A 16,137-nucleotide genomic window follows, 5' to 3' on the forward strand; every position below is an offset into this window, starting at 1 on the left:
CATTTCCAAAAATTCCTTATCTAAAATGAGGGTGATGGACTAGATGTCCTCTATGATCCTTTCCAACATTAAAATCTATGATCCTATGAGTGTAGAGTTGAGGACATTTGAATATTCCTTCTAGGGTACAGGACATCCCAAAAATCTTAATGCATTTTAAACTACTAAAATTTTCATAAGTTTTTAAGCTATTAAAGCATAAAACTACACTAATAATTTGGGGGATGCTCTGTATATATTGTTGGAGGAACTTCCTTGGAGTTTAGATTTTCAAATTATATAACTTATAGTGGCAGCTGAGATTTGCCCTATTTAGGGGTTACTTATAGCTAACTCCCTCTCAGTTGAGGAATAGGTGATCACCAACATCCCCAATTCAAACCAGAACTGCAAATCATTAATTAATTCTTTCAGTCATTGAAGCCCCCAGTTTGTTCTCAGATGGTATTAGGTAAAATGGAGGCTAAAAAAGAAGTATAAACTATGACTCTTGTCCTCCAGAAGCTTATGGTTTAGTTGGGGAGAAAAGGCAAACATGCATAGAACAGTTTAGTGGCAGAGTGAGGAAGCAATATATGAGGGAAGCATCATGGTAGTGCACAGGATTTGGAGACAGAGGAAGGAAATAGATATACCCATGTGGTCTTGGAAAAGTTATTTAACCTGATAGTATCAAGTTACCCCTCTGGAAAATGAGAGACTAGATAACCTCTCCAACCCCTTCTCTTTAAACACATGTTTCTGTAGTCATTCAAATCAGTGATAGATACAATAAGTGCCAAAGAACTCTGGAAAAGAGGACACACCCCATAGACTGAGGCAGAAGAGGAAGAAAATGATTGAATTTAGATAAGCTGAGAGAAGTGGGGAGGATAATGCATAAGGGTAAAATGGAGTGAGCAAAGATGGAGAGAGGGAAGAAACATGATTTGTGAAGGAGACCCCTTTGAGACAAGCACATGTCGAGAGGAATAGGAGGTGCAGTTGTACCTCACTATCTCAGAGCTCTGATAGGAGAGCAAACAGACTAAAGTCTAGGGCAATACAGGCTTTGACAAATATTGGGTGGTGGAGAGGATCTGAGGGCTCCAAGGTGGGAGAGGGGATCTGGGGGGCTCCAGGGACAGGAAGAAATTTGAGAAAAATCTCTTTGTTTCACTCATTCCTTCATTCTTTCTCCTTAGGATTAAAGACCACAAGGCCCCCCAGATTTCACAGTGGATATGATCGAATGTGTCCCAAAATCTCTAATGCCCTCTACCCTGGTGAGTCTTCATCTAATCCTTCTCTGCTGAAGTCCCAATCCCTGAGTCTCTGTATTCATTAGTTATTCCTAGTTCCAAATCAATACCTCACTACACCTCTAGTCCAGAGAGCTTCCTTTGAGTTTCTAGCTCCTTCTATTCTCTTCCTACTAAAAAAGGAGGGGGAGGAATTAACTTCTATCACACGCTCGAAGAAGCAGAGAATATCTCCTTGAGTTGGTCTTCTTCTTGGGGCATGATTCTAGGACAGTCTTGGGGTGCTGAAGAAAGTGATAAGTAGACCTCCCTGGTACCCTGCCTCACCCTCCCCTTAAAAAAGAGCTCTTTCCATTCTCATTCCAGACATTCTAAACAATCTCACCTGTCTCATTAGAAACCCAGAGCTGCTATGATTCTCCTCTTCATCTTCTCCTAAGAGAGGAGTCTGGAAGAGGAGCACAAGCAGCTTAGGGTCAGGGGCTAAAGTGCTTGAAAAGCATATTCCACAGTGGAAAGTGATACTAAATTTTTTTTTTATGTGTAATGAGAGGTGGCAGGGCAGTTTATTTACTACACTAGTAAATAAGAGTGTCCAATCTGGAATCAGGAAGACTCATCTTCCTGAGTTCTACTCTGACCTCAGATACTTAATAGCTATGTGACCCTGGGCAAATCACTTAGCCCTGTTTGCCTCAGTTCCCACATCTGTAAAATGAACTAGAAAAGGAAATGGCAAACTACCCCCAGGATCTGTGTCAAGAAAACTCCAACGGGGTCTGAAACAGACACAATTGAAACATTGAACACCACCACCACCAAGAGGCAGTGTATATACAGTTGAGAGTTGACCTAAAAGTCAAGAAGAGTGAGTTTCATGTCTCACCTGGGACATACAAACTGACTTTGTAGCCCTGAGCAAACTGCTTAATCTTTCAATAATCTAGGTCAATGGTGTCAAACTCAAATAGAAACTGAAGCCACAGCACTACACATAAGGATTCTTGCACAAGACCTATTGACTTAGAAAACCACATATTAACATCTCCATTCTACTGTATTTTTATTTATTTTGTTAAATATTTCTCAATTACATTTTAATCTGGATTGGCCACTTGATCTCGTCTGGAAGAATGCCTCTGTTCTAGACAACTCCCTAAGACCGTGTTGCCAGAGAAGATTCTGACCTGCATTGTATACTCCCTACACAGGTCCTCTCCCTGATTCCCTATCATATGGAATTCAGAAGTCCTGGTTTAAATGAACTATAAGAAAATTGGGAATAATAATAATATATAGTTCATTTAAGAGCAAAAAGTCCAGAATCAATCACTCTCCTGTCCTTGATACCATTCACCTGTGATGTCAGTTTGGACAAGGTCCTCCTTGAAAACCTAGGGCAGCTAGGTGGGGCAGTGGATAGAGCATTGGCCTTGGAGTCAGGAGGATGGGAGTTTGAATCCAGCCTGGATTACTGGTTTACGCTTGCCACTTACTAGCTGTGTGGTCTTGGGCAAGGTCACCTGTGTCATCCAGGACCATCTCCATTTGTCCAGATTCATATCTGGCCCCAGGACTTAAGTGATTCTGGAGGAGAAAGCACCCCCTTCACAGCACGCCCTCACTTAAAATCCAATTCATGTGCTTTTCGTGGTATCATCTTCCGTGGTGATACTCTTTGTGAATGAAGGACAAACATTGGGGCAGCTAGGTGGAGCAGTGGTTTAGAGCTCTGGCCCTGGAATCTGGAGGATCGAGTTCAAATTGATCCTCAGACACTTTACTGGCTATGTGACCCTGGGCAAAGCCAGTTAACCCTGATTGCCTCAAAAAACAGGGCTAATTTTACTGTTGCACAAGTTACAAGGTGATCCTTACTTTCCCAGTCTTGACTGTGTGAGCCTAAACATTACTTCCCAGAGACCCAGGAGAAGGTGCTTGGGATAGCAGAAAGAACTTCAACCCCAAAGATCAGGAGATGGAGAAAATCACTGAAGGTTTTAGGGATCTAGTCTGTGGTGTCCCACCATCTTTCCAACCCCAGCTAATCAAGTTCCCTTGGACAAGCCAACCTTTCTCTCTGACTCTTCAGTTCTTCCTTGATTGGAAGGAGATAATTGCATGTTCCACTGGTCTCACAGGGATGTTGTGATGATCAGTCAAGCAAATGTATCTGGAAATGCTTTAGAGAAAGGCAAAATTCCAGGGGTGGGGAAATCTCTTCTGTTACAGCCTTGCGCCCCAGAACCAGCATGACAGCCCAAGACCTGCAGCGGTTCCCCTTGCAGCCTATCCCAACTTCAAGTACTCTCCAGCACTTACCAACTTCTTCAACTGCAAATATATCCAGCGCCATTGACAGGACTACCAGAGAGGCTACCGGTGTTGACCCATTTATCATCAAGCCAGGCTCGGCTTCTCTGTCTGGCAACAACTTCAGTCCCATTGCATCAGAAAAAAGAAACAACATGTGAGCCCCTTCCACTATGTCGCCCTTCCTCTCCCATTCAGTAGAATGACAGTCAAAGACCATCCCCTAAGATAACTCAATGATAATTGACTTTGTGGCCCAACAGAGCTGGATGGATTCAAAATCAGAGAACTTGGGTTCAAATCTCAACCAGGCTACTTAATACCCTGTGACCTTAGGCATATCACTCTTTGGGCCTTAATTTACTCATCTGTAAAGTATGGAGGATGGATTGGATAGCTATTAAGATCCCTCCAGCTTATTAAAAAATGATCCCTCTGGGGCCAACATCTCTTGCCCTTCTGTCTGTCAGTATTCTAGCAAAATACTGAGAAATATCAGTTGCTTTAAAATAAAGTGGATGATGGGGGTGGTTAGGTGGTGCAGTGGATAGAGCACAGGCCCTGGAATCAGGAGTACCTGAGTACAAATCTGGCCTAAGACACTTAATGATTACCTATCTGTGTGACCTTGGGCAAGTCACTTAACCCCATTACCTTGCAAAAACCTAAAAAAAAATAGTGGATTATGTAAGGGGTATGAAGAATGGGTCCATCTGAAATTCTCAGATTGCTGTTGTGGAAAATCAACCTTGCACTTCCCCATTGGTCACCTTTCCATAGGTAGAGAAATGTCTCATATACTGACCCTTCTACTCCCCCACCCCCATACTTTTCTCTCCAGGGTGGAGAAAGGAGTGGTGAATGACCCTCCAAAGAGCTAGTCCCATTGTAGCCCTAATTTTATGGTAAGAGTTGGCAAACAATAATAACCATAGGCTCTTGGATGCAGAGCTAGAAGGGAACACAAAAGGTCTTCTAGTCCAAGTCCCTTATTTTATAGATGAGGAAACTGAAGCCAGGACGTTTCATTGACTTACCCAAAGTTACATAGGTAGTAATCATCAGGGGTAGAATTTAAGCTCAGGTCCTCTGCTTCCTAATCTAGTCCTTTTTTACCCTGTTCTAGCTCTTTAGGGTTTCAAAGCATTTTATACATATTTTCTCTTTTGATTTAATCTCTTTGTGGCCTACCAACCAACAAGCTGCTGCCAACCACCTTCCAAGGCTCGGTTCTCTTAGTGCCCTTAGGGGATTAGGGCTCAAACTGACCCTGCCCTGAACAGCCTTTCCTTTCTTCTAGCCAAGAACCTATTCCTTCTTACCAAGTTTAGTTTCCTGTCTAAATTGACTTGGAAGCCAATGACTCCTGGATTCCTGGTCCCTCCTCCCCTTGCTCCTACCACAGATGAATATTTTTGGAAACTTAGACTCAGAATAAAATGCATCTATTTTTTTTTTCACTCTGGATGAAGAGAAAGTATCTTGGGACCACACACTGAGGGTGGAGCTTTGCCTTCCACTCTCATGTAAGGAAGAATTTCCCCCTTCTTCCCCAGAGAGCCAGAGGAGGAAAAAAAGGGAGCCTAGCTGAGGTTGGCTTCTACCCTCCCTTTAGAGTCTGCCACTGTCACTGTGCTTATTTTTGCATTACTGCTTGCCTGGACTGGCCAGTATCAAAATTCCTCTGTCATCATGACTTGAGGTCAATCCCCTCCCAACACCCCCCCATCACCCTGGGCAGAAGAAAAGGCAGTCTCATTATGGGCATTGGTGGGTCAAGTTAGGACACTGGTTAGAGGGTACAGTATCAAATGGAATGCTTTCTTCCAGTCTACCTTAAGGAAGTACTGCTCTCTCTCAAGTCCCTCCATGACCCTAAGCCAGTGGAAAAGACAGAGGGCAAGTCATCTTGAAGAAAAAGAATGGGATATAGTAGGGTACAGTAGAATATCTGACTGTGGAGATACAGAACCAACCCTGCCAAATACTACTGGAATTAACTTTGAACAGGTCACTTCATCTCTCCATGGAAATGATGAAGTTCTAGATGACTACTTCAGTCCTTTCAGATTAAAATTTATGGTCATCTTGTAAGAGGATTGTCCCCATTGAGACTCACATAGAGGAACCATGGTTGGATTTCACAGAGGTTAGGATTCTTCACTCCTTTTTCCTGCCTAAACACATGGTTCAATCTTGGGTACCTGGTCTCTAGTGAGAGGAGTGGCAAGACTCCTAGTTCTCACATACTTCATTTTATTAAACCTCAGCCCTGGTGCTCAAGGACAAATTTATGTACAACTCTAGATTATAGTTCACATCTAGGGTTTCCCCAAAAGAAGTAAAATGATGCCCAATGTACAATATGAATCAGGAATAGTATATGTAATTTATTTCTACATACAAACAGAATTTTAGGCACAGGATAATAGTATGCACATATTTGAAAAAATAAAGCAAGATTTAATAACTATGATTATGATCTGTTAGGAAGTTGATATTTAAACCTCATCAAACATAAGACAAGTTGCAGGACTGCTAACTATTTTGTATTTCACCTTATCTCTGCACTATTCAAAATTTTCCTATTACATATCTACTGGTAAAATGGCCAGACCTGGGCCAAGCCCCTTGTTGGGGACCATTCAAAAATGAAGTTCCTGGGGACTCCTCTCCTACTGCCCTTCAGCTCTGATGTGATAAGAACAGGACTTCCAAATCTGTTCATAAGGTTTCATTTGCACCCAGATACATTCATTTTAAATACCAATTTTGTTACAATCAGGAAAAGGTAAACATAAAAACAGCTGTCCAAACCAGCCTCAGGTTTCCTGAGCAAGACATGAGCTTAGATACCAGGTGTTCACATCCACATGGATGCCAAGGTTGGGATCTGGACAAGCTGCTCCCTTGCTACCCACTCTTGGAAAGCAGCTCAGATCCAACCTGACTCAGCTCAAGGCCAGAAAAGTTCATGTACCATTAAGTCATCAGCTCTTCTGGCTCCAGTCAATCAACATCAAACACATTTCCTAGGTACTGCACTAAGCACTGAGGAATTAAAGATCCATCCTTGATCTCAAGGAAATCATTTAGATGAAGCTATAATGTACGTGTCATATCCTCATTTACTTGGTATCATGGTCTTTGAAAGACAACAATTGGAATTATTTACCATCTCAGAATACAAGCCTTATAGGACTGAGTCTCCTAGCTGAAAGTAGGCCTTAAAATGCCTATATGATCTGGACTAGAACCAGGAATGGCATTACTTTGACTGATCTGGGTCCTTCCCAAAATGGAGGCCCTGGAAGTAATTCACCAGTGCAAGAAGGAGACCAGCATAGAGGAGGGATAGTCCAGGGTGAAAAAACGAGGGAGTCTGAAGTTCCAAGGAGAGAGGGCACTAGGAAGGTGCTAGGGTGACACCACACCTGAGGCTTGGTATTGAAGTCCAGAAAGTCAGAAGCACAATTGGGAAAGGAACAAAAGGTTGGCCAAAATGGAAACCCAGAGAGGAACTTCACAATGGCAGGAGGGGAGTGGCATAGCCAGGACAGAAATATCAATGTTACCTATTGGGTTGGTTGGCAATGGTTTGGTGCCAGAAGCATCTTTGTCAAGAAAACTCCCCAAGGAACATGAATTGGAAAAAAGGACCAGACAATAAATAATGTGGCAAGCACTATGCTAAGCACCAGGGCTACAAAGAGACAAAAGATAGATTTTTTCCTTAAAAAGCTTATAATTTGGGGGTGGCTAGGTGGTGTAGTGGATAAAGCACCAGCCCTGGAGTTGGGAGTACCTGGGTTCAAATTCAGTCTCAGACACTTAATAATTACCTAGCTGTGTGGCCTTGGGCAAGCCACTTAACCCCATCTGCCTTGCAAAAACCTAAAAAAAAAAAAAAAATCAGCACTATCTACATAAAACAGTACCTCTCCTGAACTCCCATTGCCTACTGGGGAAAAAACAAAGCTTATAATTTAATGATAATCTTACACACAGACAAGCTGATTGCAATTAGCTCAGAAAGAGCACTGGCAACATCACCCCATTTATGGAGTCTGAAAGTTTAACTCAAATCAAATAGTAAGAACTTATGTGCATGGCTATATGATAGATACTGGAGAAATAAACACAGAATAGTCCATGTCCCCAAAGACCTTATACAATATGGGGAATGCAGCATGTATATAGGTCAATATTTCAGTTAGCATTTTGTTTTTGTTTTTTAGCAAAGTAATCAGGTCAAGTGACTTGCCCAGTCACACAGCTATTAAGAGTCAAGTGTTTCAGGCTGGCTTTGAACTCAGGTCCTCCTGACTCCAGAGCCAGTGGTCCATCTACTGCACCACCTAGTTGTCCCCAGAGAACATTTATTAAGTACTTGATATGTACTGGGCACTGTTTTAGGCCCTAAGGATATGAAAAATGAAAAAACAGTCCTTGCCCTCAAAAACCCTACATTCTACTAGTAGGAAATACAGCATGAACACAATATAATTCTGTAAGCTTTGAGTCCCTGTGATATGCCAGACAGTGTATGGGGACCCAAAGGCAAAAGTAAAACAGTTGGGGCAGCTAGGTGGTACAGTGGATAGAACACCAGTCCTGGAGTCAGTAGGATCTGAGTTCAAATTCTTCCTCAGACACTTAATAATTACCTAACTGTATGACCATGGGCAAGTCACTTAACCCCATTACCTTGTAAAAACTAAAAAAAAAAAAAACAAAACCCTAAAAAAAATAAAACCCTTCCCTTTCTCCAGAAACTTATACTGAAAATATCTTCAAAGAAATAGAAAATAATTTCCCAATGTGTCAGGGTTGGGCACTTGAATGAGACCTGCATATCATAATTCACCATCTCTCTTCCTCTATCATTCCACTGGAAACTCCATGGCCCTTGAGTCCAGGCCCTGAGAAAACTGCTTCAGCAGAGCTAGGAGAAGAGGCAATGGATTCCAGAGCCCCAAAGGTGACACTGAAGAGCCCAAGTCCTTAGTCCAAGTGGGCCTCCCTGCTGCATGTGCAGCTTTTTGAGTAAACTTGGGCTGTTTTTTTTTGTGTTTTTTTTTTTTAGATTTTTGCAAGGCAATGGGGTTTAAGTGGCTTGCCCAAGGCCACACAGCTAGGTAATTATTAAGTGTCTGAGGCCGGATGTGAACTCAGGTACTCCTGACTCCAGGGCTGGTGCTCTATCCACTGCGCCACCTAGCCGCCCCAGGGCTGTTTTCTAATCAAAAGGCAAGCAACTAGGTTGTGCAGTTGGACCTAGACTCAGGAAGATGACTCCTCATGAACTGAAATCTGGCTTCTAAGTGACCCTGGCCAAATCACTTAGCCCTGTTTGCCTCAGTTTCCTCAGCTGTAAAAAATGAGCTGGAGGAGGATATGGCAAATCATTTTAGCATCTTTGCCAAGAAAACTCCAAAAGGAACACGACTGGAAAAAAGGACTGGACAACAAATAATGTGGCAGGCACTATGCTAAGCACCAGGGCTACAAAGAGGCAAAAGATAGACCTTTTAAGGAGCTTATAATCTAATGATGATTTAACACACAGACAAGCTGATTGCAATTAGCTCAGCATTGTCTTGACTTTCTCCTAGAACTGGCTTAATGGGTCATAGTGTGTTGAAGAAATTAGGAGAAACATCTCTTGGAGAGAGTTAAGGGCATTCTCCCCTATGTTCCTCACCATGCCGCTCTGTGGGTGAAGGAACCCAGCTTCAGGGAGCAGGGGCCGTGCTGGTAGTTGTAGATCTAGTAGAGGGCTTCTTCTTGGAATGAGCCTGGAGACTCCCTGAAAACCACAAGGTCACTTCTCTTTGGGACTCACATGCAGGAAGGGAGAAAGGCACAATCTGATATAAAGCTTTATTGCTCAGAGGGAGAGCCTACAGAAGCCCACAGAGCTCATTCCCTCAAACGTTTACAAGTCCTTTCCTTAACAATAGATGGGAAAATTGTGCTAACTGAATTGGTAACAATTGCACACCCCACCCACTAGCACAAAATCATTTTGACTTAGGATGTCCTAAGGTTTCCCCCTCCCAAAAAAAATTACACAATAATAAAAGAACTGAAAATAATCAAACAATTTCAACTAGTGTAATTAAAAACAGCTAGGGAAAATAAGGTTCCCAAATTGACTGACCCACATACTTTTTCATCAGCCTGAATACAATTTCTCTACCTCCTTGCCACCAGGAAGTAGAAAGATAATTAAATAAATCCAATAAATATCCTACAGTTTTGACTCTGGATAAATCAGGATTACTCCCTAAAGTACATTTTCCCTCCAGACAGATTCAAGTATTTTTAGGATTGTAGCAGCCCTGAACAACTTGAATTTTTAGGTGTAGTCCCCCCACAGCTAACTACCAAGATAGTGGCATTTCCTGTAGTTGAAAAGTCATTTAGGGTTCCAAAGGAACACACACATTTTGGCAAGAGTCACAAAGACCACACTCAGAGAACCATTGGTCCTTTGAGTCTGTTCTCCTGCATCCAAGCAAGAAGACCTAGATTCTCTTAGTCTATTATTTTAAGGCAATGGGAAGAGGCAGCTAGGTGGCACAATGGATAGAGCACCAGCCCCTGGAGTCGGGAGTACCTGAGTTGGAATCAGGCCTCAGACACTTTATAATTACCTAGCTGTGTGGCCTTGGGCAAGCCGCTTAACCCCATTGCCTTGCAAAAAAACCCCACAAAACCTTAAAAAAAAAGTGTCCTTAAGGCAATGGGGAAATTGTTTTTGTTACTGGGTTTTTTTTTTAAGGCAATGGGCTTAAGTGAATTGTTAAAAGGTCACACAGCTAGGTAATGTGTCTGGGGTCACATCTGAACTCAGGACCTCCAGACTCCAGGGTCAGTGCTTTATCCACTGCGCCACCTAACTGCTAGTCTATTTTTAATGACCTCCAAAAGAAGAGAAAGCATAACCTCCTACTAGGACTATTCTAATGTCTAGTGCCCCTCACATTTGGGAAATTATTCCTCATATCCAGTTAAATCTCTCTTGTACCGGCTCCCCACATCCCATTGTGTCAATCTATTTTTCTTTGTTCTTCCATGGAATTGAACAGCTGAATCTTTTTAATAAATAGAGACTAAATAGCTGTTCCAAACTCAATACATGTCAACAGAATCACATGACAGTCAAGACCACCAATACCATCTTGGACTGCATTAAGAAAAGTATAATGAGGGAAGCTAGGTGGCATAGTGGATAAAGCACCGGCCCTGGAGTCAGGAGTACCTGGGATCAAATCTGGTCTCAGACACTTAATAATTACCTAGCTGTGTGACCTTGGGCAAGCCACTTAACCCCATTTGCCTTGCAAAAAACTAAAAAAAAAAAAGTATAATGTCTAGGTCAAGAGAAGTAATAGCCATGCTTCCCTGTTCAGGCCAAATCAGGATTGTTATGCTTAGTTCTGGATATCCCATTGTAGGGAATATGAATGAAGGAATAATTTTTTTATTATCTACTCAAATAAAAAGGGACATTTGTGTTAAATCCCTTACAAGTGTATTATTTGATCTTCACAACAGCTCTGAGAAGTGCTATTATTATTATAGATATTTGAATAAACTTAAAAGAAGTTAAGAAGGGTACTACAACTAGTTAAATATCTTTAGACTGGGGCAGCTAGATAGTGCAGTGGATAGAGTACAAGCCCTGGAGTCAGGAGGTCTTGAATTCAAATATGACCCCAGACACTTAATAATTACCTAGCTGTGTGACCTTGGGTAAGTCACTTAACCCCATTGCCTTGCAAAAAATCCCCCAAAATACCTTAGGCTGGATATGAATTCAGAACTTCCTGATTCTGGACCTAGTACCTTATCCACTGAGGATACAAAAATTGGCAAAAGACAATCTCTGACCTCAAAGAACTCACAATCAAATGAGGAAGACAAACCAGTAAGTACAAACAAGCTATATGCAAGATAAAAAGGAAATAAAAGAGAGAAGACACTTTAAGAAGGATTGGGAATAACTTCCTATATTAGATGAGATTTTGATTGGGACTTGAATGAATTAATGAATAAGCATTTATTAAATCCACTTAAAAATAAAATGAGATATTACATAAATATTAAGTGCTTACAAAAAATGAAACCCAATATTTGTAAAGTACTATAAAGAAGGAGGGGAAGCCAGGTGGCACAATGGATGGTGCACCTGGGCCTGAAATCAGAAATACCTGGTTCAAATTTGACTTCAGACACTTACTAGCTGTATGACCCTGGGTAAATCACCTTAACACTGTCTGTCTCAATTTCTCATCTGTAAAATGAACTGGGGAAGGAAATGGCAAACCATTCCAGTATCTCTGCCAAGAAACCACTTTGGGTCATGAAGAATTACAACTGAACAACAATAACATAAAATAGGAACTAGGAGTTTCAGTGAATATCATTAAGACATGAAGACAGGAAGCTCTGTTTTCAAATCTGGTCTCTGATACTTTCTAGCTGTGTGCCTCTGGGCAAGTCATTTAAACTCTAGCTACCTTAGTTTCTTCAATTGTAAAATGGGGATATAATAATGGCACCTACCTCCTAGGGTGGTTATGAGAATAAAATTAGACAATATTTATAAAACACTTTGCAAACCTTAAAGCACATTGTTAATGCTAATTATCATCACCATCATCAACATCATCATTACTATGTTCAAGTTCTGGGCATTCAAATAAAAGGAGGTGAGACAATACTTGCCTTCAAGAAGCTTAAACACTAAAGAGGGAAGGTACCACATAAAAAGGACATAGAAAGGCATGGAGATACTTTTGGGACTGCATAGGTGGGAAAGGCCTGGTTCCAAAAGGAGGACAACTAGGATGGTTCTGTCTCTCTCTCTCTCTCTCTCTCTCTCTCTCTCTCTCTCTCTCTCTCTCTCTCTCTCTCTCTGTGTGTGTGTGTGTGTGTGTGTGTGTGTGTGTGTTTGGGAGAGCCAGAGAGAGAAAGAAGGAGGAGGAGGAGGAGGAGGAGGAATATAGAGCAGGGGCGGCGAGGTGGCTCAGTGGATGATGCACCGGTCCTGGAGTCAGGAGTACCTGGGTTCAAATCTGATCTCAGACACTTAATAATTACCTAGATTGTGGCCTTGGGCAGCCACTTAACCCTATTTGCCTTGCAAAAAAAAAGGAATATAGAGCAGAGGAGAGAAGAGAGGAAAGAAAGAAAGGAGGAGAGACATGGAAGGAGAGGAGGGGAGTGAGGGGGGGATTGACCTCAGCATACCCTGGGGATGTGATTTGGTGCTGTGGGAAGAACATTATTGACTCTGGAATAAGAAAACCTGAGTTTAAACCCTTCCTGAGTTTAAACTACCACCTCTATGACCTGAGGTCACATTATTTAATCCTGGTTTAGTCTGTAGTCTTCCCTCCACCCCTAAAAAGATGAAAGTTATAGTCTACCCAAAAGCGATCACTTCTTTCCCTCTTTCCTAAAAGGATTAGGGTATTGATCAGAGGGAGGTCTTTTTGATTTCTATAGGTCACCTGTGACTAGAATGGGAGAGCTTTTAAAGGAGTAGAGTGGAGGGAATGTATTGATTTTAGGAGAATGTCTGGGGAATTCCTCAAAGATTAAATTATGCTTATTCTATGAGCTAAAGAAGTATGTTATCCTTAACCTACATTTTTAATCATATTATGACATTATCCTTGCTCATGATTCTTATGTTACTTCCAAATCTCTTGTGTTAGAGACATGTCCAAGTATACGAGGGGAATTTGCTAATCTAAACCTCTCTCTTTGAGCTAGAGATGCTTGGATCTAAAATAATAATAAATTAATAAAAATAGTTACTGGCAGACTTGTGTCTAAAATACAGAGTACAATATATTAATATTTTTCTTTGATGTTAGGAAGCGTTACTGTTCAACTCATTTCTAAACTTTGTCTTTGGGAATTGTCTTTATAGACTCTGGTTTATTATTTTGAGTACCCTCAGTGGTGGCAATTCTTCATCTTATAGGAGTGAATTTGACTTGAGAAACTAGTCAAAGTTCATTTGGAGTCAAGTCTGGTGAATAAGGTGAGTGATCAAGATGGAAAAAAAAACACTCTGGGATCAAAATGAAAAAACTACTATAAAAGATTCATTTTCTCTGTTGCCACAAGTTTCCCCCTAAAAATTTTTTTTGAGCAATGACAGTATCCTTGGAAGAAATACAGAAATTCTAAGGTGACTACTCCAATGGACAATATTAATTTGGCAGGTGGATAGCTCATGGATAATGCATCAGCTCTGGGATCAGGAAGACATGTTCAAAGTTAGCTGTTCTAGCTGTTCTGATCTAGGGCAAGTCACTTAACCTGTGTTTGCCTTCCCGGTTTTTAAAGTCGGAATAGTAATCAACTACCCACCTCCTAGGGTTGTTGTGAGGATCCAATGAGATTATAAAGTACTTAACACAGAGCCATAAAAATGTTAGCTATTTTTATTTGGACATGTGTATTTCTGATATTTATTAAAAAGTCAGTCTTAATTACCGTTACATGAAATTCTTGAATATTTTAAGGTTCCTCTCAGATAATTCTGTTTATTTGATTCTGCCCTTCCTAGCTCTTCTTTCCCAAACACGAAGAGGATTTATAAAATACAAAGGTTTTAATTGCCTGTTTAGGTTCTGGAGCACAGCTGGAGGGACCTTCCAGTCCCCATCATTGAGTTCTACTTTGGTTTTGTTTGATCTAGTTTAAATAGGTTCACCAATTCTCCCAGTTTTTCTCAGAGCCTCTGATGCTTGTGAGGGCAAAGATTGTCTTTTGCTTCTTTATATAACCTCAGTCCTTAGCACCAGTACCTGTATAATAGGCTGATTATTTGATAAATTCATATTGACTGCATGAAGCATAGTGCCCAGCATACTACAAACACATTTTTTAAAAAGTTCAGATCAAATTTTGTTTGTTTAAGTAACACAGTGTGGAAACTCATCTGTAACCTATTGTCCAAGAGAGCTTCCAGAGGATTTTGAAAAGTTAAGAAATGCCCCTGAAGCATATGGTTAGTGTGAGTCAGAGACAGGGCTTGCCCATAGGCTTTCCCAACTCCCTTATAACAGTGCTTTGATGAACCAGGATGCAGAGGAAGTATAAAATAAATACTTGGTGGAATAGTGAGGTCAGGAAGGCTAGAGTGCAAATTCTGGCTCAAATACTTCTTATTAGCTGTGTGACTCTGGACAAGTTGCTAAAACTTTTTTTGTCAAAGTTTTCTCACCTGCAAAAGAGGGTTGATAATAACATCTATACCCTAGGATTATTACAAGATCATGACAATATATGGAAAACATTTTTCAAACCTTAAAATACTGTAAAATGCTAGCTGTAATTATTATCCTTCTGCAACATCAAGGAATGGGGAGGATGAAGATGGGGTCCAGAAGACCCTTATGAAGTACTGAAAAAATTACTGAACTGGTTGAACAAGTTCTAATCCTGACTTTGCCATTAACTACCTTGGGCAAATTACTTAATGTCTCTAGGTCTCAGTTTCTTTGACTGTAAAGTGAAAAGGTTAGCCTAGAAGATTTCTAAGGTCTCTTTATACTTTAACTTCTTCTGAGGGCAGGTTCATTGAGAACGAGGTAGATCAATGGATGGAGTACTGGGCTTAGAGTCGGGGAGATGAGTTCAAATCTAGCTTCAGACATATGCTATGTTACCCTAAATAAGTCACTCAATCTCTCTGCCTTTGTTTCTTCAACTTAAAATGGAGATAATTATCACACCTATCTCCCAGGATTGTTGTGAAATTAAAATGAGATAATAAAGAACCTAGCATATGTCTCTGTATCTCAGGTTCTTGTCCCTCTTTAACTTCTTCTGAGGGTAAGTTCAGAGACAGCTAGGTGAGACTATGGATAGAGTGCCCTGACTGGAGTCAGAAAGACCTGAGTTCAAATTTGACCTCAAACACTTACTAGCTGTGTGACCCTGGACCAGTCACTTAACACTGTTTGTCTCAGGTTCCTTATCTGAAAAATGGAAAAGGACATGGCAAACCACACCAGTCTCTTTGCCAAGAAAACCCAAAATGGGGTTATGAAGAGTTGCACATGACTGAACAACAGTATACTCTAGCACATAACAGGAATTTACAAAAGTTTGTTCCTTATTTCTTCCCCACCCAAAACCACTGCACCTTAGAGCCCAAGAATTACAATGAACTTAAAGGGCAAGACTCATTCCAGACTTTGCAACAGCAAACTGAGAAGGCTTAAGATGCTTTGCAGGTCATTCCAATGCCTGACCTCCAAGGCAAGAGGAATCCTTTGCTACAAAGACAAGTGTATGGCAACCCAACTGGCACTTCATAAGTTATGTTTTGTGGCATGGTTCATAACAGGCAACCAGATCGAAAAATTCTGAAGAGAATATGTACTGGGACATGTGTATACATATAAGTGTATATATAAACATATTTATATCTGTGTGTACAGAGAATCACATGTATGTGTATTATGTCTATGCAACTATATTTACAAAATATATGAGTATGTTTTGTGTTTGTAGAAAGAGAAAGAAGACAACAGAAAGGGGAAAAAAG

The 16,137-nt window shown here is 41.0% G+C and overlaps 1 protein-coding gene across 2 annotated transcripts in view; it reads left to right on the forward strand.

The window, feature by feature from the left end:
- The window catches only part of C8H16orf96 (chromosome 8 C16orf96 homolog), a 71,513-nt gene extending 62,860 nt beyond the window's left edge, over positions 1 to 8,653 (forward strand). Inside the window, exons 14-15 of one of the 2 annotated variants that reach the window (XM_074196279.1) lie at positions 1,185 to 1,265; positions 3,474 to 8,653. In XM_074196279.1, the coding sequence (XP_074052380.1) occupies positions 1,185 to 1,265; positions 3,474 to 3,715 (323 nt within the window). In that variant the 3' untranslated portion in view covers positions 3,716 to 8,653. The remainder of the gene's footprint in view (positions 1 to 1,184; positions 1,266 to 3,473) is intronic. The other variant, XM_074196278.1, reaches the window with a different exon arrangement.
- Positions 8,654 to 16,137: the final 7,484 nt, after the last annotated feature.

Source organism: Macrotis lagotis, chromosome 8, assembly GCF_037893015.1.
Source record: "Macrotis lagotis isolate mMagLag1 chromosome 8, bilby.v1.9.chrom.fasta, whole genome shotgun sequence".
NCBI classification, from domain to species: Eukaryota; Metazoa; Chordata; class Mammalia; order Peramelemorphia; family Peramelidae; genus Macrotis; species Macrotis lagotis.